The sequence below is a fragment of the Microplitis demolitor genome, chromosome 10, assembly GCF_026212275.2.
Source record: "Microplitis demolitor isolate Queensland-Clemson2020A chromosome 10, iyMicDemo2.1a, whole genome shotgun sequence".
NCBI lineage: Eukaryota > Metazoa > Arthropoda > Insecta > Hymenoptera > Braconidae > Microplitis > Microplitis demolitor.
In genome coordinates this window covers 5,196,754-5,222,409 of record NC_068554.1, presented here as the reverse complement: position 1 = coordinate 5,222,409, position 25,656 = coordinate 5,196,754, and the positions used below count along the sequence as shown (strand labels likewise).

Here is a 25,656-nt window from a genome sequence, read left to right as displayed (position 1 = left end):
GAGAAACTGACGAGAAATTTGCAGCCGCAACTGGATACCAAGTTGACCGCCAACAGTTTGTACCTCCAATTGTTGATAGACATTTTCTGAGAAAGTTGGTGGCAAAAGTTGCTTGCAAAAGTTGGCAATTATAAGTTGACGGTAAGTTTCCTTTCAATTTTCTCAGAAACTTGCATTCCAGTTGCGGCTTCATACTGGCGCCAACTTTCTGAGAAAGTTCGCGGTAACTTGTAGCCAAAAGTTGCAAAAGCTGAAATTGTCGATAACTGGTTGTCAAGTTATTAGTCGGAAACTAATGAGAATGACCAACTTTTTCACGATCAACTCGTGTTATCAGGGGGTATACTTTCGGTTGAAGCCCCTTATCAATATTTACAGACATTATTCTTATCAACAATAAGTAATTAAAACAAGCAACCGATGATAAAGTAATTTTTTAAATGTAAATAAAAAAAAAAACAATGAATTAAGAAAAAACACATTGTCACATGAAACAAATCCGAAAATGGCGAAATTAGTTTGTGACATTGAACACCGATAGTTTTTTTACAAAATATATAATCGTGAACCTACGCACAATAATAATAATAATAATAATATAAACATAATAATAACAATATTAATAATGATTATAAAATAAAAGTGTATGTTGAAATCTAAAACGTTCATTATTTTTAATACCATGAAGTAATCGTCATTATTATTGAGTTTGTGAAATAAGAACACAAACGCCAATACCTTATTTGTCAAGTGTACACCAAACAACTTGGTTGTATTAATATTTAAATTTTATCAATGACAATTTGCTATAAGTAATAACAATTGTTAAATTATAAAATATATAAATTATTTAGTTACGTGTAACTAATACACGTAAGTGTGTCAATATTAATACATTACTTTAATGGACATGACTGAAAAACTAGATCATTGTAATGTTTATATACATAATATCAAAAGTTTGGTAATGAAATTGTATATTTAAATGAGTAAATATCACGAGAATGATATTTAGTAATATTTTAGTCATGAAATCAGTGAAAATATATCAAATGTGAAATTATTTTAATGATAATTATTTTATATAATATATCTACACGTTAATTTATAAAATAAATATTAAAATGGATTATCCTATTCATAAGTGTATTTTTCAAGGTGACATTAAGTCACTCAGTACTTTAATAAGAACACATGACATTGCTGAAAAAGATAAACATGGTAATTATTTATTTATTTACTTTACTAGTTTACAGTTTTTATTAGTGTTAAAAAAATTATGATACTGACGTTAGTCGACGTCTAATAATTTTTAAAAAACAATACATTTAAACAAACATAATGTTTTCAAAAATTGCACCTGTAGTTTTTCAAATTTTCTACATGTGCATAATTTTTTTTTTTTTAAATTGTTGAAAAAAAAATTTTTTTAATTATTAATTGCCGAGAACCAGAATCATAAAATAATGATGATCCTATAGTTAACAGACAATCAACAATTTTTGAATTTTCATTTCAACAAATCGATTAAAAAAAAAAATAAAAATATGCACGTCTAGAAAATTCAAGAAACTACAGGTATTAATTTTTTAAATTTTCACAAGCGCATTTTTTAAAAATTTCATTTCATAAATTATTTACTCTATTCATTAATAATTTTGATTTTGTCTGATGTCTGCAACATTTGCTCTTATCTCTAACTTTAGTTTCATAAAAAATTTTATGATTTTAAAAGGTCGATAGTAAATTTATCAGATCTATTACCTAATTTCTATATCTGATTATCGGGTTAAATTTCGAATTTAAAAAAAAATAGTTTTTTTTTTCCTATCAATATTTTTTTTTTATTCCATTAATTTTTTTACATTTACCAAAACTCAGTCTGAGATTTTTTCTATTTATATTTTTTTTCATGGTCATAAATCTTTATTATTAAAAATATCTACTTCGTCATTACAAAAATACTCATGAGTAGTTTGTAAAAAATAGTCGTAGAGAAACTAAAGAAATAAAATTTAAAAGCTGATGATGTTTAGTTTTTTTAAATGATCATTTTTACTTGACATGTTTACAATTTTTTTAATTTTATCTTACGAATATTAAAAATTACTCAATGAAATGAACTAATTTGTTTATAATTATTTTTGACTAGGTAATACGCCATTACATTTAGCAGTAATGCTAGGACGAAAAGAATGTGTTCAATTATTACTAGCCCACGGTGCACCGGTAAAAGTAAAAAACATAGCAGGATGGAGTCCATTGGCCGAAGCGATAAGTTACGGCGATCGTCAAACAATATCATCATTAGTAAGAAAATTAAAACAACAAGCTCGCGAACAAATGGAAGAAAGACGACCAAATTTAGTATCAGCGTTGCATAAAATGGGAGACTTTTACATGGAATTAAAGTGGGATTTTCAAAGCTGGGTACCATTGGTATCAAGAATATTGCCATCAGATATCTGTAGAATCCATAAAAGCGGCGCGTCAATTCGTATGGACACAACTCTTGTAGACTTCAATGACATGAGATGGGAACGCGGTGACATATCATTTATATTTAACGGCGATCAAAAACCGAGTAAATCATTGACGGTACTTGACAATAAAGCAAAATTATATCAACGCGTACGTTATGAAGAAACGGAGCTGGAGATTGAAGACGAGGTGGATATTTTGATGTCCAGTGATATTATGGCAGCACAAATGTCAACTAAAAACATAACATTTTCACGTGCTCAGACTGGATGGATATTTCGTGAAGATAAACGTGAAATGGTTGGCCCATTTAATGCCGATTTTTATCAAATAAACGGGATGGTACTGGAGAGTCGTAAGAGACGCGAGCATTTGAGTGAAGAAGATTTACAAAAAAATAAAGCCATCATGGAATCATTGACTAAAGGAAGTTCTCAAGGGTTTACTAATGGCGAGGTAGGTGTTTAAATTAATTATCAACACTTCATATACTTTTTTATCAATCGATATTTCAAAAGCTGAAATCTCTAGTCGAGTATCGGCTTAGAAAATTTTTTTATAATTATATACAAGCTAATAATTAAAAGTATAAAAACTTTTGGGACTACTCCAACTGTTGGGAATTAATAAATGGATATTTTTAGCCGCCAATCAGACGTGCATCTTTAAATCCACCTCCGGATTCAGATATATCATGGGAAATGTATTTAGAGGCACCAGCAGGAGAGTGCCCACTTTTAGGTAGAAGTCTTGTGTACAAAGAAAGTAGTAAATCATTCAAAGCGACAGTCGCAATGAGTCCTGATTTCCCACTGACTGTTGATATGCTACTTAATGTACTGGAAGTTATTGCGCCCTTTAAACATTTTAGCAAATTACGTCAATTCGTAAGAATGAAACTACCCCCTGGTTTTCCAGTTAAAATAGATATACCCATATTACCAACAGTCACTGCTAAAATAACATTTCAAGAATTTGCATTTAGAAATGACATTAATCCAGATTTATTTCAAGTACCAACGGACTATTTTGAAGACCCAATGAGGTAACTTTTTAATATTATTTATAAAATCTTATTATTTTAAAAGATTGTCTTGTTTTAATTACTCGGATATTAACCCGTGTAAAAAAAATTTCATTCACAATGAATTTAGATATAAATTTCATCATAACACTCAGATTGTGACACAAATATGACTTTTATAATCACGAAAAAATTATGACTCAGTTAATTTTTTATCCAAGTGATCCGAAGTTCATTTACTGAATTAATTTTAGTCGAAACTGATTTATGTAAATCAAATACTTGATAGAAGACATTTATTGGTAATTTCTGAATAGATAAATTTTACAAAAGGTTTATTATAGTAAAAATTCAGTCAAGTTTCTATCGAAGTTATCCCGTCCAATCCAAAGACGTAATAAATTAATTTTAGAATTGATACGGATTTACTAGATGAAAACTTGGAGCAAACTTATGATGAAAGTCATATTTGTGTCACGACCGGAGTTTCGTGATGAAACCCAGATCTAAATTCATTACCAACAGAAAAATTTTTTACGCGGAAATGTACTTGAAGATTGAAACCTCTCTGGCCCGATTAAAATTGGATAAACGTTTGGAGTCAGGGCTCACCACATTTTTAAAAGCTCCTTAAAATTAAATTTTTTAAATGTATTTTTGTCAACACTAGATACCTATCTAGGTCTTGTACTTCAACTGTACAAAATTTATAATTACATGAAATCATGCTAATTTTCAAATATATAATGAATCAATTTTCTATATAATATCGTAAGAAAAACATTTCGATTTTCAGGTACACGGATATTAAGAAAAAAAAAAAAGAAACAATCATTTTATCAAATATTTTTTTTTTTTAAGTATTATTTGTATCATTAAAAATTTATATAACCGTAAGCCGTAAAATATTAACGGAAGTTTATCGTTGAGAGTTTGTAAAAAGATTCAATTGTATTCACATGTTAATAATTATCTCTGCATTTAATTACACACTTCCTGGTGTGAATATCTCATTGATATAATTAAGAATAAATATTGTTTTTATAACAGGACAATCTCCATTTTTTTAAATTTATTAATTGTTTTATTTTATTTTATTAAAATACTTTATTTATTTTTTTATAATTATTGTAATTATACAGTTAAAATATTCAACTTATTTTTGTATATTAATTACTTAGAACATTTTTTTTTAGTGTACAAATAAAAATGAGTAGAGCATAACTTTATACTTACAACAATTAAAATAAATTAGTTAATAAGTTAATTAATTGACAAATCAAAATTTCAGCTACTACGGAGCATATATGACAATGATGATGGTCCTACAAACTGCTTCTTCTGTTTGAAGATAAGAATCTTAAGACTAATCCAACGATAAAAAAATATATATATATATTTATATAAACAATAGAGTGTGCAATTTAGGGCAAATTTTTTTTTCAACGCACCACTAGCTTCTATACTTGCAGGAAGGTAAAATAAGATGCTTGTTGAAGGTAGAGGTCTTAATATTAATTTTAACAGGTGGCTCATCGCGATTTTCTATTTCCCATTTAAATAACATGGAAAAAATGTTAAGTTTGGAATTTTATACCTCGGTAATAGCGTATTGTACAAATAAACTCAGGATCTATTTTTGTAGGAAATTTAACGCTCTACAAAAAAAGTTTCTTATCATTTTTTGATAAATCCATCTGTTCAAAGGTTATTGGAGCTTGAAATCAAATTCATAATAAATTTCAAGATCTCTTTACTTTTCAAGCCAAACTATTAGACTAATCACAAAATGTCATAAGACCTTTTTTGTAGACAATTTTATACCCTACAAATTATCTCTGATAAAGTTTTTTAAAATTCCGCATTGTTTTTTAGTTATTTTCATTTTAATCTCAAGCTCTTGAAACCGATCGGAACACTATTTTTTTTTTTTAAAAGCTTGACATTAAAATGGAAATAACTAGAAAGTTATGCAGAATTTTTAAAAATGTTATCAGAAGTAATTTGTAGGAAATAAAATTGTCTACAAAAAAGGTCTTATGACATTTTGTGATAAGTTTGATAGTTTCGCCGGAAAAGTAAAAAGATCTCAAAATTTACTATAAATTTAAACAAGCTCCAATAACTTTTGATCAGATGGATTTATCAAAAAATGATAAGAGGCTTTTTTTGTTGAGCGTTTAATTCCCTACAAAAATATATCCTGGATCTGTACAATACGCCATTACCGAGGTATAAAATTGCAAACTTCAAATTTTTTCCATGTTATTTAAATGGGAAATAGAAAACTGCGACGTATCATCTTAATATTAAGATCTCTACCTTCAACAGGCATCTTATTTTACCTTCCTGCAAATATAGAAGCTAGTGGTGCGTTGAAAAAAATAAGTTGCCCTAAACTACAGTCCCTCATAAAAAAAAATAACTCAGTTAATTTAATTAATTAAAATAATTAACTTATGTGCGAATAAATGTCGCATGCGGTTGCTTGTGTTCTAAAAAATTACTACCATCATCATTGGCTAACAATAATTACTAACAAAATTTATAGTTATTTAATATTATAACGTTTTATTTATAAATATATTATGGTAAATAACATGATTAATTATAAATTAATAATTTCAGATTCCCCGATTTATGACGCTTTGATACTCTAACATTAATTGAGGTCAATTATTATGGCTCAGGTCTGATTTCACTTTTAGGGGAACGTTTAGCATTGGAATTTCCGCTTGGAGTAAGCCTTGGTAGTATTTATTCCAGTCACTGTGTGTTATTAATCGAGTAATATATTAATTATCATTTTTTCCACCCCAATAATTAAAAAAAGAACAAAAAAAAACGTATACGTGTAACAAAACTTGTAATTTTTGTCTATTGTCTTTCGAAAAAATATTTATCATCGATGATTTTCACTCACTTATTAATTTATAATTTTATCACATTCACAAAATTAATTTTTGTGACTATAATTATTTTGTACTTGGTATTAATTACTTATTTAATGAGTTTATAAATTTATAAATAATTTAAGCGACTAACATATCAATAATTTTATTACAAATGAATCTAAAACTTCAAACTGTTGTTTAGTTATGGAAAAATTTTTGTTAAGTAATTAATACTGTGTATAAAATAAATTAGTTAATTATTATTTAAAACGAAATTTAAATAGATGAATCAATAGATAGTTTTTCAACCACTGCCAAAGCAAATAAAGTTTCACTTGCTCTTTATATACTGACGTAATAATTATTTTAATTGAAGCTTTTACTGCTTTTTTAATTTAATTGCACCGTTAGCAATTAATTATCAATGCCTAAATATTGAGATCAATTAAAAAATATTAATTTTTTTTTAACCAGAAATATTTTATTTTTAAATGAACGCTTAATAAATATTTTTTCAAAAAGTAATTGTCAGAAAAAAACGAAAAAATTTCGCGGTAAAATTATTTATTATAAAATTATGACAGAGTTTAAGTTTATATAAAAAATTTTTGTCGAATTTAATATTTTTTAAATTCTATCAAAGCTTTGAATCAGAATTTCAGTGTCAGGAAACTTAAAATAAAATATTTCTGTTAAAATAAAATAAAAAAATTAAACTTTCTCAATAAACTCTGAATATATATTTATAATTATATAAACAAAAAATATTTCAGCTATGCTCGACCTAAAAACCTAACAAACTAATAAAAAATATAAACATATATTTAATTGTCTGACTGTTCGAATAATATAAAAAAAAAATACGTATCAATCTATAAATATTTACAAACTAAAAGTGCAAGTTATTCATTTATTATAAATTAAAATATATAAAAAATTATTAATTTTTAAAAAACTAAAAAAGAAAAAAAAATGCAGCTACTGCTCAATGGGCCAGCAATATAAATTGACTAAAATTCTTTAGTTTATGAATAAAAAAAAAAAAATAAATAAAATTTATGAGCACGTGGAAATTGCTGAGCATCTGTAAGATGTGCCTCTTTTTTCTTGTATTGTGCGTTTACTGCGTCTTGATATAAAAAAAATAATATTAATGGTAAAAAAACAAGACAAAAAAATATGGAATAAAAAATAAATAAACTAAAAATATAAATCTATTTTTACACAATTTAAACTAAAAGCCAGAGCTCATCAATCGATTAAGTTTGGCAAATACATCTTGCTCCGTAGTTTCTTCTATTTTTCTAAATTGTGTATTTCTTCGACTCTTTAAGAGAGACCACTAGTGTGATCGCCTGGAAAAAAGATTATTTTTGGGAATTTTTTTAAAGAAAACTACTGCATAGAATGTTTTAATGTTTTAAAGATATATTTCTAGATATATAATGAATGGTAACCAACCTAATGAACTTTGGCGATATGAACTTACCTTTTTTCTCAGGTTTTGTAAAATTGAAATTTGGTAAATTTGAATTTTTATGAATTAAATAACCTATTAATATTCAAATATTATATGTCTACGCACACAAAACCTGAGAAAAAAGGTAAGTTTAAATCATCAAAGTTTAAATCGCTAAAGTTCAAATTTACAAAAGTTCAAATTACCAAAATTCAAAGTGTAAAAGTTCAAATTTTCGAAGTTCTTTCGATATGGAATCATAATGAATACAAGATAAAATTTTTGCATCAAAAATTTAAAAACTCAGCGAGTTATTCGCAATTTCCCGCTCCAAAAAAAGTCTCCCCACTACAGTGATTGCGACCTTCTGTGCATGAAATAAAAAAACCAAAAAGTTCATCAAACTAGAAGGTATTTCCCGTACCATGACCCTCGATCGAAAAAAAAATTGAAATTTAACAAAATGGCGGGGTTTTTAAAAAGTTTCAAATTTCGCGCGAAAATTAGACGACTTTTGGCCTGCCAAAATTACACTTTTCATTCGATCAGAAAACTGGAGGTTCATGGTATGAAACATATAAAAGAAGCTGTAATAAGAATCAAATCGATTGGATGATTTGTCTTCGATATAACTGCGGCAATTTTTAAAAATGTATTTTTGAGAACCAATAAGCGGCTGCTCTTCAGATGGCTGCAACTCAAAAAAACTTTTCGAGATATGCGAAAAAAATTGATTTTTTCAAAATTTCACACTAGTGGTCTCCCTTAATTATCATATTAATCATTAAAATAATAATAATTTACACTAATTGATAAATTAAAAAAAAATATACATATATATATTAAATAATAAAAATTTATATGTAATAAAAAAAAACCCTTTGTACTTGCGTCCGCGTGTTTAGATTTATCGTAACCAGCTTTTTTCAATCAGACTATACTCGTGTGCTCGATTAGTATCATATAGTTAATTAGTGGGGTACTAACATAGTGTTAATTTATTTGTAATTTAATTATTAATATTATTTAATTATTTATAATGCCTTCCTTTGCTACACTTCCCCGTAGTATTTATCACTGTTTATTGTTTTGTTAAACAAAAAAAAAGAAAATTAAAAATTAAAATTATTATAAAATTCGACGCAGAGCGTTGGATATATGTTGAATTTTGTCGGCATTAGTATTTATAATTTATTATCATATTATAATTAATGGTATTGTGTTATAAAAATAATTTTTACACCAATATATTATATTGTAAAATTATTCATTTACTTTAGTATTATATTTCATTACCTCAGGTTTGTTTTTGTTTCATTTCCCAATAAAAAAAATCTTACGATTCATTTATAAATTATTATATATTTGCTATATATACTGTAACAGCTGTTAAAATTTTATTTAAATATTCTAATGAAATTAAATATATATATATATATATATATATATATATATATATATATATATATATATATATAAATTATATCTTTGATTTTGTTAATTATTTATTTTAATTATACAAATATGAGAATTGGTGTCAGAATCGGGATTTGAACCCACGCCTATAATCAGACTGCGGATTTTAAATTTCGGCCAATTATATATCACATATAAATGATATCTGTATTTATATAGAAAAAAAGGTTTTCAAAAATAATTCAAACGATTTATAGACGAATCAGATATTAATTAATCTTTCAGTAATAAAACTTATTTATTATTTTAAAATAATTCACAAAGAAAATAAATATGACAAAAAATATTTTATAAAATAATTCTGTGATTAATGACTAAATATATAAGACTAGTTTTGTAGGTACAATTGGCTCATAATTAAAATCATTATATTTACATATAATTAATGTATGTAAATATATGAATATATAGGCCAGATATCATTAGATATATTTTAAATTTTGAATTAAATAAATATATCTCAATACGGTCGATTGTTTATGATTATTTTAATTCTCTAGAACTTTTATTTTACATATATATAAATAAGATAAATAATATATTAATCATCATTAATAGAAACTGAGTTTTGTTTAATTTTTAAATTTAAATAAATTGAAAAAAATTAAATTCTTATTCTAGTTATTAAATTTTCAGTTAAAAATAACTAGATCGCACAATAAAACGAATTATTGTCATATATTTAATCAGCCAAAATCGTATACTGCGCAAATACAAACCAGATTTAATTTATAAATGAATCGTCTAAGATTTTTAATTAGAATTCGCCTGTAATTATTATTAATATAATTATTGTAACTGAAATATTATTTTTATTAGTTAACTAAATTAGTTTAAAACCGTCCAATTAAAAATTTTGTATAACAATTAACAATTATTTATTTAAAAATAAAAACATGCATTTAGTATTTAGACCAATTAATTATCAATTAATTTATTTTAATATTTAATAATAAAATAAATATAATAATAATTGTTAACTGTATTTTTTATTCAATAATTATTAATTATTAATAATAGAATTTTTTTAAGTCTACTGTTAAGTAATGTCGGTGTTTACTCACCACGTTTTCGTAATTACTATAATTATTTAAACGTTTGTAAATTATATTAATTAAATTTATTTATTTTATTTTAAACATTTTAAAATTTATTTCGCTTTATTAATTTTATAATTGACTTAATTTTTTTAAAGCAATCAAACATATTATTAATAGGGGTGCGCAAATCGGGTTCAAATCTAATCGAATAGATATATTATATATATATATATATATATATATATATATATATATATATATATATATATATATAAATATATATATATCGAATGATTCACATTTTCGAATTATTCGTCAATTTTAAAATTGTGCGGGTTTTTAAATTATTTGTAACTTTTTAAATTGCTCTCTTCAAAGCGAAAAAATTTTGGTCAGCTTTTATATATTAAATTTTTATTTAACGAAGAGCTTAGTTTTTAAAGTACATAAAAATAATTTTCATAGATTTGTGTCTAAGCTATTTTTACCTCTGACCAAAATTTGAATTACCCAGGTAGTACACTTGCCTTTGTGACATCTATTTTCGATAAGATATCAGTCATCTAAACGACTTTTCAATTGACATGAGACAGGAAAAACAACACAAATTTTTTCTGTCTTCAGAACCAACATTTGCATGTCGTATTCATACCAAAAAAGATGACTTTGAGACAAAAAAAAATTTGTCTTGTCCTTTTAAAAGACATCTTTAAGATATCTTAAAGTTGACTCTGTGTTACTTGGGATATTCTAATAACTATTACAATTTTAAATCGTTCCAAAGATAATTTTTGAATTATTCGTTAATTAATTAATAGTTCGAACTATTCGCGCACCCCTAACTATTAAGTATTTATTTACATACTCAATTAAAAAAAAAAAAAACAATGCTTATTAAATAGTAAAAGATAATTTATAAAAAATGTTACAAAATATATAACATTATTTTTTCTTAATCTTCACTAATTTTTTTGGTGCTCAAATATTTCATTCAACATTAATTATTATTTTTTTTATAAAGTACGAAAAATTGTGAACACGAAGCCAGCTTCTCATTAAAGAAAAAATATAATATACAATTCAGTTAATAAAATAATTAATTTTATTTTCTATATTCGAATACTGACTCACTGAAAGTGGGATTTAAAATAAATAACAGGAGTTAAGTTAATATTAACAAGTGCATTAAGCTAGTTGGTGAGGAGAAGGCGTTAAGCATAAGCTAGTGTTCTATGTACGGTTAATTTAAATTTAAATAATAAATATAACTATAAATTAACTTCGTAAACTTTGTAATCGATTTTTCATATCTTCAAGCTCAGTATCATCGACTTCTTCTTCTGTTTCTTCCTGTTTAGATGTTGAAGCACCAGGTGTTTCAGTAACAACTGCTGGCGCAGTGCCTAATTGTCCAGCAGTTAATTCCCATAGGATCTTTAATAAATAAATTAATTAATAAATTTTATAATTAAACCAAGACTTCTTTTTCTAACAGCCTTTTTAATTCTACCTGCGTCATTTTTTCTCTATTGGAATCAATTTCTAATAATTTTCCAAGATGGTAAAATAAGAGACCCAGTACCCGATCAGCAACTGGTACTTGATCACTCACGTATTTGTATATCTATATTTACTAAATTTACATCATATAGATATACAAATATATGGAGTGATCGGGTACTCGGTCTTTTACTTCATTACAATCGCATTAGCGCCGCGCCACTTTTTGAAGTTTCGACAAAAAAAAAAAATTTATCGGAGTTTTTCAGTCAAAAGAAAAGAAAGTCAAAATTTTTCCAGCTTTATAACGAAATTCTCTGAATTTTCCCTGGTTTTTCCAGTATATTTATAATTCCCTGACATTTTCTCATGTTCCAGATTTTCCAGAAATGCGACCACCATGCTTACGTCATATTTATATGTTATTTTACGTATAAAAGCTAAAAAGTTTAACTGAAATTTTTTATTTATACTGTACGTCATCGAGAGGTCAAAAGTTTCATTTAAATTTCTGAGCTGAAACTCTGCTTTTCTAGGGTACAAAATTGTTATTTGTATCCGTTGTCATTTACGAGAGTTATCAAGATATGACAGTCGACTTATACATATATCAACTTTTGAACCGATAGAATTTTTCGAAAACTACTCAACGAATCAAGACATCGTAGCACAATTTGAATAAAATTGTGTAACGAAGGCAATGATAAAAGGTTGATTTATACATTTATACCAAAAACTACCAAACAAAAATGGTAGGAATGAAAATTCTGTACCTTGTCTACTTCTTCATCAGCTTCATCTTCCATATCCTCAGAATCTTCAATAGAATCCATTGTTTCATCGAGCATTTCTTCAATAATACCAGCTTTCATCATTTCCCTTGACATTTCCCGCATTGTTGCTGCGACTTCTGGCACTTTGACCAGTGACTGCATCGCCTGCATAACTTCCGTCGACTTCGACAAGGACCCAGCGACTCTTATCGTCGCCAATTGATTTTTCATTTGCAGAGACACTGAATTTAAATGCGCTTTCGACGTATAGATTTTATTACATGCTTTACGCGCACGTATTATTTCTTTAGCTAATATTTTACAAACATCCTTGTCACCTTTTTTAGCTGCCTCTTTCAGTGATTTTTTAACTTTATCTTCTTCACGTTGAATTGCTAGATTATTTAAATTTATTTGGACATTTAATGAACCATTTAAATTATAATTATCTGATGATCAAGATAATTATTTTTATCAAATGACTCACCTCTAACCTGTCGATCTAATTGATAACCCTCTTTTCTCAATTTATGAGTCCATTCTTGTACCTTTAATGTACATATTGTTTTTCATTTAATAAATATATATATCGGAAAAAGTTTTTTCTAAACTTACCTGCTCTTTTGGATTCTTTTCATGACTTTTACCAAATAGTCCCATTTTATTTTGATTTATAGGTGTGTATTTTTTTATGTTTTTTAATTAACTTGTGAAATAATACTAGAGATGTCAAAATATAAAAATAAACTTTTCTAGGAATTTAAAACCGATTTAAATGCCATCTGACTGTCAACTTTTCATACTTTGGTTGATTTTTTGCAGCAATAGGTAAAAATGTTTCGAAAAATTAAAAACTAAAAAAATGTAAATTCAAAATTTTTTTATTTCCCGCGGAATCGAAATAAAAATTAAAATCGAAAGTCGAATAGATTTTTTAAAATTTGCGTGGAATAATTTGATTCTTTCTTTTTAATTAATAAATAATCTAATGTGCGCGCAACTTCGTTTCGATACTTCAGTCTTACTTGAAAAGTTAGCGGAAAATATTTTCAAAAAATATATTTTAGACAGTAATAAGACGTAATTATTTCAGTACTGTGTTTAATAATTGTATAAGTTTCGTAAGTGATCAATAAAGTTTGAATTTTTGTGTGTGTAGTTTTATTTCGTCAAAATTTATTTATTTCCGTAAGTATTCAGAAGCAATTAGCGGGAACAAGTAAGGTAAGTGAACCCTCTGTCGACCAGTTAAGCGTATTTTTTTTTTCGAATTAAGAATTAAAATATAAAAAACCAAAATTCATGTATAAAGCAGTGATAGAACCTTGAAGCTTATACATTTAACTTCAAATTAAAAAAAAAATATATTCAAAAATATTTATTAGAAATTAAATAATAAATGAAAATAACTTCAATTCTTGATGTCCCCTCTATCGGCCTGCCTAGACCCCCTTTATCGGCCACCTTTTAGATAAAATTTTAGCTGGTCGGATGTATATAATTTATTTACATCTATTCTAAATATTTATATTTATTTGGAAATATAATTTAAACAATTTGTTTATTTATTTTGACATTAAAAAATTAAATTGACTATTTTGCATATAAATGCTGATAAACTCAAAAAAAATAAAACTAAGGTGGCCGATAATGCATACAGAGGTAATTTTCTTGTATCTATATTCGGCCACCCTACTTTTAATATAAACTAGGTAATAATCATTGAATTTTTAACTCCTAAAATTACTATAAAACGAGCTAATAAGATTACAAAAAAAAACAGACTTTTATTGTTATTTTTAATTAGTAATCGGTTATTGAAAAAAACAAGAATACTCAACCTACCCGATAAGAAATCACCAGAAATCGGATCTGACGCACTACTATTTTTTTTTACTTATAAAATGAATTTTTACAATAATCAAAGTATGTTTAATCTAAACTAGATTAATTTTACTTTTTTTTTTAAAAACTATTTACGCAATAATACGTACTTATTGTGGAAATATGTCGATTTTTCGGCTGTGGCTGATAGAGAGGTCACACCTTATACTCGGACATCCTCTTGAAAATAGTCATGATGACTTCCTAGGACCTTGAAACGTCGAGGTCTGTTCAGACCTCAGTTTAAAAATTTTAAATTTTCTTAGCGGGAATTTAAAAAATTTAGAAATGACCTGATCTATTAATTGTCCAATTCTTAATTGAGTAAAAAAATTTCATAGTATACTGTGAAGTAGACCGATCTGAAATTTCTCAAGATAAAGAAAATTACCCCGTCTTCACCTTGGAAACTAATCCTTGAAAACATCTCTTTCTCATTAATATGCAAAAAAAGCTTTTAATTTTTTTTGTATAAAATTTGAAATATTTCAATTTTATTTTAATACTTATAAATATTAGTAAAATATTACTACAAATTTTTTTCCAAATAAAATATATCTACTCAATAATAAATTATACAATAATAAGTTTATTATAAATTTTATTTTGTTTATTTTTTCAAAACATCAATAAATGTTTCTCTTGGTAAACTAATATCTCCAACCATCCTCAATTTCTTTTTACCTTCATTCTGTTGCTGAAGAAGTTTTTTCCTTCGTAATACATCACCTCCAGATTTCTTAAAAAAGAAAAAAAAAACAACAATAAATAGTCACCTCCAACAAAACAGAATTGATAAAAATTTAAAGTATCAAAAAATTACCAATTTTCCGGTTACGTCTTTTCTATAAGGTTTTAGATTTTCTCTGGCCAATACTTTAGCTCCGACAGTAATTTGAATGGCAACTAAAAATTGTTGTCTCGGTATAATATCTAATAATTTAGTACCCATACGCTTAGCGACGTCAGTAGCTTTTGATGCATGAACAATAGTACTCAATTCTTCAATTTGACGTCCATTGAGTAAAACATTCAACTACACAAATATTTAAACGATAAATTAAACTATACAAGTCTCGTGATTAATAAATAATTTAAAATTACTTTAACAAGATCCGTTTTCTGATAACCATAATCTTCGTAATCAAAACTAGCGTAGCCAGAACTCAATGACTTCAATGTATCGTGAAAATCGATTATTACTTCATTTAATGGTAAAATAAATTGTAATACTAATCGATCTTTATCAATACGCTTGGTAGATTGTTCAACTCCTCTTTTTTCTAAACAAAGACTTATGATGCCGCCTAAATATTCGTCTAGATAAATGTAAAAAATTTTAATTTTGATAATCAGACATTAAGAATTAAAAATATTTAAATTATTTGATAACATACCAGGTGTTATAATAGTACCCAGTACCATGGGTTCAAAAAATTCAATGACGCTTTGTGGTGGTGGAAATTTACTTGGATTATTGAAATAAATTTCATCACCACCGTAATCCTTTATATTTTGTTTACCAGTTATTGTAGCTTTATACGTAACACTAGGAGCTGTCATTATTGGAGCAGCTGCATGTTCTTGTTCAAGTCGTTGACAAAACACTTCCATGTGGAGTAACCCCAAAAAACCTAGTCGCCATCCAAGTCCGAGTGCTGGACTAAATACAGAATTTCATTATTTTTAGAAACAATTTTTTTTTTTTTAGTATAAAAATATGAGATTCGTTTAGCTGATGAAATTCCGCGTAAAATGAGTACCAACAACGCTACGTTTAAATCAATGTTCAAAAATTCGATATATCGATTATTTTCTCTGCCGTTATTTTGCATTATAACTTGATTATTTAAATATATTGATGTGGGTACTCAAACTAGAGGAAATCTTATCACGAATTCAACAGTACTATAGATTTTTAATTTCACTAAACCTGTGAGAAATGATAACTAAAAATTACCTCGTCTCGATAGATATACTGACAGCGCTATCATTTAATACAAGTTTTTCAATCGCGCTTCTCAGCGCAACGTGTTGTGACTGATCCATGGGGTAAATACCAGCAAAGACCATAGCTTTTGGTGGATTAAAACCAACAAGTGGTTCAACCGGTTGGTTTTTTAAGTGTAGAGTATCACCGATGAAAGCTTCTTTAGTAGTTCTCATGTTGCAAGAAACACACCCCACTTGACCTGCAAAACTACGACATTATTAACACATTAACCATCTAATCTGAATGAATAAATAAATTAATGGACAATAAAAAACAGTTTAATTACAGTGTCTTGACATTCTCTTCTTCGGGTCTCAAAAGCATGATGTTCTTTACTTCATAAGATTTGCCAGTATGAACGGAAGTTATATATTGTTTAACAGACAACGATCCTTCAGAAACATAAATCAAAGCAATCGCGCCTTTGTAGCGATCGAACCAGCTGTCAAAAATCAGAGCACGAAACGGTTTGTTGCGATCGACAGGCGGGGGTGGAATTTTTTCAACAATATTTTCAAGAACCTTGTCAACATTTATACCCATTTTAGCTGATATTTTTTGGACACTATCAGCCTCAATGTCAAACAGAGTCTCCAGTTGCTTGACAACACGTTCGGGATTTGCATTTTTTAAATCAATTTTATTTATCACCGGTAATATTACAAGATCACGACCAAAAGCCAGATAAAAATTAGCGACTGTCTGTGCCTGGACTCCATCATTTGCGTCTACTAGCAAAATTACTCCCTGACAGGCTGCCAGCGACCGATGAACTTCTGTTGCAAAATCCACGTGTCCGGGTGTGTCTATTAAATTCAGTAAATATTCAGTACCTTTGTAATTATATTTCAATGACACTGTCTGCGCTTTTACGGTAATGCCTCGGTCTTTTTCAACTTGTAGTTTATCTAGTACTTGCGCACCAGAATTTCGTCTTATCGCTCCTGTTATTTCTAACAATCTATCAGCTAATGTACTTTTACCATGATCTACATGAGCAATTATACTAAAATTACGTATGTTTTCTACAGGTGTTTTGTATTCCTTGAGATCATCTTTGTCTGATGAATAAAATTTTTTGATAATGTAATTGCAACATCTGTAATAATTATTATAATTTTATTTATTTATTTAATTATAGTCATGTAAGAATAATAATAATAATTTATGATCCTGAAGTTAACATGATACAGAAGTTAACAGACAATTGAAGATTTTCGGATTTTTTTTTTTCAACAAGTGAATTACAAAAAATTAAAAACTAAAAATATGCACATGTAGAAAATTTAAAAAACTATAGGAGCAATTTTTTTAAATATTTTTTTTTTTATGATTTACTATTTTAAAAAACAATTCAAAAATTATTTGACGTCGGCTAACTTCAGTATCATAATAATTTATACGCAAACTTACTTTTGATTTTTTTTAATCTGATTATTAAAAATCACATTTTTTAATCTCGATGAAAACAAATTAAAAATTGTTGTTTTTGAATTCATATTTATTAATGAAAAATATGTGATTTAATTATTTTATTAAACTTTCTGTCAAATCACAACCATTTTTTATTAGGAAATTTACTTTTTATTTTGGTTTACAGTAAGTAATTTATTAAAAATTAAACCACATTTTTTAAAAACTTATTTAGTAAACATGAAGAATAAAGTTTATATTTCCCATGCTTCTAAATCAGCTGATTTTTACTGGCGAGGTTGAAATGGGAAATTTTCTTTTTTATCAAATGATCTTAGATAAAATAGTGAGTGATTTTGAATAATTATCAAGATTCTAATTTAAAATTGTGGTTCTGACGCACGTTTTTTTTATTTTTATATTTTTAATTATTTAATTAGTTTATTTGTAATTTAAAATTTGCCCCATGAAGACAAATTTAAAATTATGATTAACTAGAGTGAATCATTTAAAAAATAATATTTATAAAAAACTCACTTATTAATTTTTAAATTTTTAAAATATGCAATTTTTAAAATTCTAGTTTATTAATTATTTACTCTATTTATTAATAAATTTAAATTTGTCTGATGTCTGCTACACTCATAAATTTTAAGCAGAGTTAAGTTTCCGCCATTTTCGCTACTTGAGAATAAATCCTCATAAAATTGAAAATCGCTCTTAACTTTTGTATTCATTTGAAAATTCATCAAATTCTTTGTGGGTGGAGTTTTAATGGGCGTCTATGTGGCGTCTGCATGACTTGATGTCAAAATTTATATTAGTTAAATTTTAAAATTATTTACTATTTTATTATTATTAATATTATTATTCTTATTATTACTATAACCACAATAACGTTTTGTTTATTTATTTTTATTATTTTTTACCGAAATTTATGTGTCGCCGCCAAGTGTTGAATAATTGCTAAGTTAAAGGTAAATATTTATTTAATAAAAAAAATTAATTATTTTATGGGGTTCGGTTTATTGCCACTTAGTTTAGTTTCTTTTGGTCAACCTAAATAATTGTCAGCTAATTAACTTTTTAAAGAAACGATACTCCGTTTTTCATTATATTATTTATTACTAATAAAGTAAATTTAAAATTGTAGATTTGTTTTTCAAAGTTGTCTTGCTAAAAATGGTACTGACTAATTAATTATTATGCGTAATTAATATTGTTATTGCCAACAATTAAATATTGTTACTTTCAATATTCAAATGTCAAATAAAAATGACAATCGAATTTTTTTATTACAATCACTGACAACTTTTCTATAAATATTCGAATTAAATAATAAATCAATACATTTTGTAAGTAAAAGAATATCCAATTTATGAATTTTTTTGACTGTCACAGAAAAATATTTGAATTTATTTATTTATAAATAAAAGAAATCAAAGTAAATTTAAAAAATTTTCCTCTATTTTTTTTTAAATTCCAAAATCATAAAATTTTTTTTATACTTGTAAGTATTGACAAAATATACTAAGGAGTGACAGGAAACGATTTTCTTTCACTGAAGTATCTGCCGTCACTGTCATAAATATATAACGAATCTACATCGGCAATCGGGTATTTAACCCGGGTCTTTTAAAGAACGGTCGTGTTTTCAAATTTTTCTAGACTTTAAAAAAATCTCAAAAAATTATGGGTTACTTTTTTGAAGTATCTACTATATGGCCCAGCAGTTGTCAAAGTCAAAAGTTTAAAACTATTGTTAATAAAAATTGAACAATACTCCAAAAAGCGGGAAAAACAAAATTTTTTTAATTTAAATTGTTCCTTTAAAGACCCAGTGTACACCTTGGTAGCAACACTTGCTCAGCAAGTTTCAGCAGTAAAACATTTCCTGGATAATACTTGCGTGCACATTAATATAAATCTACACCCGTAAACTGAATATAATTTTACAGAAAAACTTGCCGTCAATTTCATGTGAAACTTCAAATTCAATTTAATTTAAGTTACAGACAATCTACTGTCAACTTAACCGCAACTTTTTGCTGTTAAGTTGACTATGAGTACGAATGTACCAGACATCAAATTTAAAATTATGAATAATTAAAAAATGCAATTATTCATTTTTGAATTTTTTAAATGCGCATTTATTTTAAATTTTATTTTATTAATTATTTCCTCTATTTATTAATAATTTTAAATTTATCTGATGTCTGCTACATTTCCACTCATAAGTCGACTTCAGATTCCGGCCGTAGCTTCGGTTACGGCGGCTATCAGGGCACACTGGGTTAATTATTTTATAAATTTGAATAAAAAATAAATAAATAATAATTCGAACTTTTTTTTGTTAAAGGTCAATAGTCCTCGGATAAAATGACAGCAGACAAGGTAACTTTGGGCGATGCCTTGTCAAATGTCGACGTTCTTGATGAATTTACGCTGCCTGACGAGCAGCCGTGTATTGAAGCGCAGCCGTGTTCAGTTGTGTACCAAGCAAACTTTGATACAAACTTCGAAGATCGCAATGGATTTGTGACAGGAATAGCCAAATATATTGAAGAAGCGACTGTTCACGCGAGTCTGAATGAGCTTTTGGAAGAAGGACTCGAGCATGCGGTGATGCTCTACACGTGGCGATGCTGTTCCAGAGCAATACCGCAACCTAAGTCAAATGAGCAGCCCAATCGTGTAGAGATTTATGAAAAAACCGTCGAAGTATTAGCACCGGAAGTTAATAAATTATTAAATTTCATGTACTTCCAGCGTAAAGCGATCGAGCGTTTTTCAGCAGAAGTTAAACGTCTGTGTCATCATGAAAAACGTAAAGATTTTGTTTCGGAAGCTTATTTATTGACTCTCGGTAAATTTATAAATATGTTTGCTGTACTAGACGAGCTCAAAAATATGAAATCAAGTGTTAAAAACGACTACTCGACGTACCGTCGAGCAGCACAATTTTTAAAAGTAATGTCCGACTCTCAAACGCTACAAGAATCACAGAATCTGTCGATGTTTTTGGCAACGCAGAACAAAATTCGTGACACCGTTAAAGAAAATTTAGAAAAAATACCCGGTTACGAAGAATTGTTAGCTGACGTTGTCAATATATGTGTTCATATGTTTGAAACAAAAATGTATCTTACTCCGAACGAAAAGCACATGCTTGTTAAAGTAATGGGGTTCGGTCTTTTTCTGATGGACAGCGAGCTCTGCAATATAAATAAACTGGATCAGAAAAAAAAATTAAAATTAGATCGCATCGATCGTATATTTAAAAATCTCGAGGTAGTTCCGTTGTTTGGTGACATGCAAATAGCCCCATTTAATTACATAAAACGTTCAAAACATTTTGAAGCATCAAAGTGGCCGCTGTCATCATCAATTAATTCGATGAGTCCTCAGGCCGATTTGATGGTTCATTTGCCCCAGATTCGTGAAGACCACGTCAAGTATATAAGTGAGTTAGCCAAGTACAGTAACGAAGTCACGACAACTTACAAAGAATGTGGCTCTGATTCCGAGAATAGCGACACTTCGGAATTGGCGTTACGTGGACTGCAATTATTGTCACAGTGGACTAGTGTCGTTACTGAATTGTACAGTTGGAAACTGCTGCATCCAACAGATCATCATATGAACAAAGAATGCCCACCAGAAGCCGAAGAGTACGAACGTGCAACTCGTTACAATTATACAGATGAAGAAAAGTTTGCATTAATTGAAGTAATCGCGATGATAAAAGGGTTGCAGGTACTGATGGCACGGATGGAAACTGTTTTTATCGATGCAATACGTCGTAATATTTATGCTGAACTCCAGGATTTTGTTCAGTTGACATTACGCGAGCCATTACGCAAAGCAATTAAAAATAAAAAAGATTTGATACGGAGTATAATCGTATCAGTACGGGAAACTTGCGCTGATTGGCATTTCGGAGTTGAGCCTTCAACAGATCCAGCATTGAAAGGTAAAAAGGACCCGGAAAATGGATTTGGTATTAAAGTACCCCGTAGAAATGTCGGGCCTTCGTCAACTCAGCTCTACATGGTCCGCACGATGCTCGAATCATTGATTGCTGATAAAAGCGGCGGGAAACGCACCCTGAGAAAAGACATCGACGGACAGTATCTCGTTCAAATAGACCAGTTTCACAAGACGAGTTTTTACTGGGGATATTTATTAAACTTCAGTGAATCACTTCAAAATTGCTGTGACCTATCGCAGCTTTGGTACCGTGAATTTTATTTAGAAATGACTATGGGACGTAAAATTCAAAAATGTCAAGTACGTCATCAGCATAATGAAGAGTGCAGCGATTTGATAACAATGGAAAAGAGAATTCAATTTCCAATAGAAATGTCAATGCCATGGATATTGACCGATCATATTTTGAAAAGTAAAGAGCCTTCGATGATGGAGTACGTCCTTTATCCTCTTGATTTGTATAACGACAGCGCGCTGTATGCCCTGACAATATTTAGAAAACAGTTCTTGTACGACGAAGTTGAAGCTGAAGTTAATTTGTGTTTTGATCAATTTGTTTACAAACTCAGTGAGCAAATTTTCGCCCATTACAAACAATTAGCTGCGAGTATCTTGCTGGACAAGCGGTTTCGGGTTGAATGCGTCGCACTGGGCGCATATTTGTTACCTTACCCCCGTGCCAATCGTTATCAGACTTTGCTGAAGCAGCGACATGTACAATTGCTCGGACGCAGTATTGATTTGAATAAATTGATAACGCAGCGCATCAATGCGGACATGCAGAAGTCACTGGACTTGGCGATAAGTAAATTTGAGTCGGGTGACATTACGGGTATTATTGAACTCGAAGGTTTACTCCAAGTAAATCGACTTACTCATAAATTGCTGAGTAAGTGGCTCGCTCTAGATGAATATGACGCAATGTTCCGCGAAGCCAATCACAATGTCCTAGCACCCTATGGAAGAATAACATTGCACGTGTTCTGGGAGTTGAATTATGACTTTCTGCCAAATTATTGCTACAATGCAGCGTACAACAGATTCGTTAAATGCCGGGGATTGCAATTTGTACAGCCGGTGCATCGTGACAAACCTCCGCAGATGTCACATCACTATTTGTGGGGGAGTAAACAATTGAATTTAGCATACAGCACTCAGTATGGACAGTACACGGGATTTGTTGGGCCCCAACATTTTCGTACCATGTGCAAATTATTGGGTTACCAAGGAATCGCTGTGGTAATGGAGGAATTACTGAAAATTGTAAAGTCATTAATCCAAGGAAGTTTACTGCAGTTCACCAAAACACTGATGGAAGCGATGCCCAAAGTTTGTAAGCTGCCGAGATACGATTACGGATCACCTGGAGTTCTTGGGTACTATCATGCCCAGCTAAATGATATTGTTCAGTACCCGGATGCCAAAACAGAATTGTTCCATAATTTTAGGGAGTTCGGTAACACTATTTTGTTTTGCTTATTAATGGAGCAGGCGTTGTCCCAAGAAGAAGTTTGTGATCTACTCCATGCTGCTCCTTTCCAAAATATTTTACCTAGACCATATTGTAAAGGTAAGGACAATGACAATAACAATAATTTATATTTGAGTGGGTTTTTAAAATAAGTTTATTTTTGAATATTCAACAGAAGGAGAAAAGCCGGAAACTAAACAAAAAAGATTGGAAGCTAAGTATGCAGCATTACAAATTGTCCCGAATGTTGACAAGCTGGGAACTGCTAAAGTAATTTTTATTTGACAATTAGAACTGTATTTTATTATAAAAGTATTTACTTTATTTTATTTTTTTATTTTAGCAAGCAATGATTGCTCGAGAAGGCGATTTACTGACACGAGAACGCTTGTGTTGCGGACTATCGATATTCGAAGTAGTCTTGAGCCGACTAAAGAGTTTTCTTGATGACCCGATTTGGGTCGGACCACCTCCGGTTAATGGAGTTATGAATGTCGATGAGTGTACGGAATTTCATAGACTGTGGAGTGCACTGCAGTTTGTCTACTGCATTCCTGTTGGCGAGACTGAATTCACCGTCGAGTAAATATTATTTTTATTTAACGTTTCCGCAATTTATAAAATTTTACAATATTCATTCGCGTTATCACAGAGTAAATAACAGAAGAACTAAAAAATTAAATAATAAATGATAAAAAAAAAAAAAAAAAGAAAAAAAAAAAAGAAAAACAAACATGAACAGTCATATTGTTTAATTATTGGACTGTTTAATTCTATTTTCTTGTGTCTGAAAACCAGAACGTTTTTCGCGCAACGAAAATTTATAAAATTCATGTAATTTGACTGCTTAAGAGAGAGTTCTAGTACTCGGGGGTGGTCTAAGATTTTCGGCTGATATACCAGCGTCTATATGCGAAAAATTTCAGAAATCTAGTCATCTAGTAGATTTCTCACTTTTCAATTTTTTTTTCATTGCGCGAAAAACTTCCGGTCTTCTTGAATATATTTAGAGACCCACCAAAAAAAAGTTAACGATTTTGAGTAGTCATTTACTAATTTAAAAATTATATTTCTGAGACCATTTTATACAAATGACTTATTGGAATATGGAATATCTAAGTCTATTTCCGGATTTTAACAGATTTTTGACAGATTTTCGACGCGATTCCGATTGACTTTGGTAGATTTTGAACAGACGTTCGACTTTCCTTTGATAGACTTTGTGTCTAAAGACAGACTTCTTAGAGACTTTCATCAGACATTTGCCAGGCTGATGACAAATTTTCGACGGACCCGGCAGATTTTTGACAGAATTTCGACAGACATTTGACAGGTTTTCGACAGACTTCCTGCAGACGACGGATTTTTTCCTGAGATTCTTATTATTCAGAATATTGACATTTAAAAAAATTTCTGAAGAATCGATAAAACTATTTACTGTCTCGAAAAAGAAAGTCGTCTATTATTACCCTGTCTGATAATTTCATGATCCCAAGCTGGCCCTCACATCCTCAACATCACTACACCTTTTGTCTTCCAATACTTGCTATACACTTGATAAATAGATTCTGAACCATTGATATTAATTAAATGATGACAATGATAATGATTAAAATTAAAATTTTATTTACAGAGAATTGTTTGGCGAAGGTCTACATTGGGCCGGTTGTGCTATGATTGTTTTATTAGGACAGCAGAGACGGTTCGAAGCTTTAGATTTTTGCTATCATATCTTACGAGTTCAAAGAGTTGACGGAAAAGATGAAAATGTAAAAGGAATAGTAAGTATACGAATTCTTTTAATTATTATTTATTAATTATTCTGTGACATTTCATCAGAGGACGAAAAAATAATAGTCAAACTTTTTTTCAGCATTTGAAACGGATGGTCGATCGTATAAGACGATTTCAAGTATTAAACTCCCAAATATTCGCGGTATTAAACAAATATTTAAAGAGCGGCGACAGTGATTCAACGAGTGTTGAACATGTCCGCTGTTTTCCACCGCCAATTCATCCGTCACTCGCTCACACACAACAGCATTATCACGCACCAGAGTATTTACGTCAAATAAATAACCCGTAGGATAACAAATACATAATTAATTAATTAATTAATAAACTAATTAAATAAATAACTTTTTTTACTTAATATTTAACAGATTACAGTAAAAAAAGTAAATACACAAAAATATTTAAACTATTGCTTGATAATTTATATAGAAAAAAAAATAACTTAACGTAAGATATGATTTATA

At 28.7% G+C, this 25,656-nt stretch overlaps 4 protein-coding genes across 6 annotated transcripts; 2 read left to right on the top strand and 2 right to left on the bottom strand.

The window, feature by feature from the left end:
• The first annotated feature begins 500 nt into the window (after positions 1-500).
• On the top strand, positions 501-9,128 carry LOC103580318 (ankyrin repeat domain-containing protein 13C). 3 transcript variants are annotated; one of them, XM_008562034.3, is made up of 4 exons: positions 501-1,221; positions 2,153-2,937; positions 3,126-3,526; positions 6,134-9,128. In XM_008562034.3, exons 1-4 carry the CDS (start codon positions 1,125-1,127, stop codon positions 6,147-6,149), a joined length of 1,299 nt encoding a protein of 432 aa, XP_008560256.1. In that variant the 5' UTR covers positions 501-1,124; the 3' UTR covers positions 6,150-9,128. The 3 variants fall into 3 exon arrangements, with proteins under 3 accessions (XP_008560256.1, XP_008560254.1, XP_008560255.1); XM_008562032.3 differs by lacking the exon at positions 6,134-9,128 and adding an exon at positions 4,797-6,127; XM_008562033.3 differs by lacking the exons at positions 501-1,221; positions 6,134-9,128 and adding exons at positions 1,653-1,735; positions 4,797-6,127.
• A 1,548-nt stretch (positions 9,129-10,676) lies between these two features.
• On the bottom strand, positions 10,677-13,383 carry LOC103580317 (charged multivesicular body protein 3). The gene is made up of 4 exons (XM_008562031.2): positions 13,263-13,383; positions 13,135-13,195; positions 12,648-13,042; positions 10,677-11,808 (listed from the first exon to the last, which is right to left on the bottom strand). Exons 1-4 carry the CDS (start codon positions 13,305-13,307, stop codon positions 11,650-11,652), a joined length of 660 nt encoding a protein of 219 aa, XP_008560253.1. The 5' UTR covers positions 13,308-13,383; the 3' UTR covers positions 10,677-11,649.
• Positions 13,384-15,115: 1,732 nt separating this feature from the next.
• LOC103580346 (translation factor GUF1 homolog, mitochondrial) lies at positions 15,116-18,612 on the bottom strand. The gene is made up of 7 exons (XM_008562065.2): positions 17,938-18,612; positions 16,811-17,623; positions 16,492-16,731; positions 15,929-16,194; positions 15,636-15,850; positions 15,355-15,567; positions 15,116-15,270 (listed from the first exon to the last, which is right to left on the bottom strand). Exons 1-7 carry the CDS (start codon positions 18,021-18,023, stop codon positions 15,142-15,144), a joined length of 1,962 nt encoding a protein of 653 aa, XP_008560287.2. The 5' UTR covers positions 18,024-18,612; the 3' UTR covers positions 15,116-15,141.
• Positions 18,613-18,711: 99 nt separating this feature from the next.
• On the top strand, positions 18,712-25,654 carry LOC103580316 (cytoplasmic FMR1-interacting protein). Its single transcript, XM_008562030.2, has 6 exons — positions 18,712-18,914; positions 20,297-23,497; positions 23,574-23,668; positions 23,742-23,980; positions 25,032-25,179; positions 25,272-25,654. The coding sequence occupies exons 2-6, from the start codon at positions 20,317-20,319 to the stop codon at positions 25,482-25,484; spliced, it is 3,876 nt and encodes a 1,291-aa protein (XP_008560252.1). The 5' UTR covers positions 18,712-18,914; positions 20,297-20,316; the 3' UTR covers positions 25,485-25,654.
• Positions 25,655-25,656: the final 2 nt, after the last annotated feature.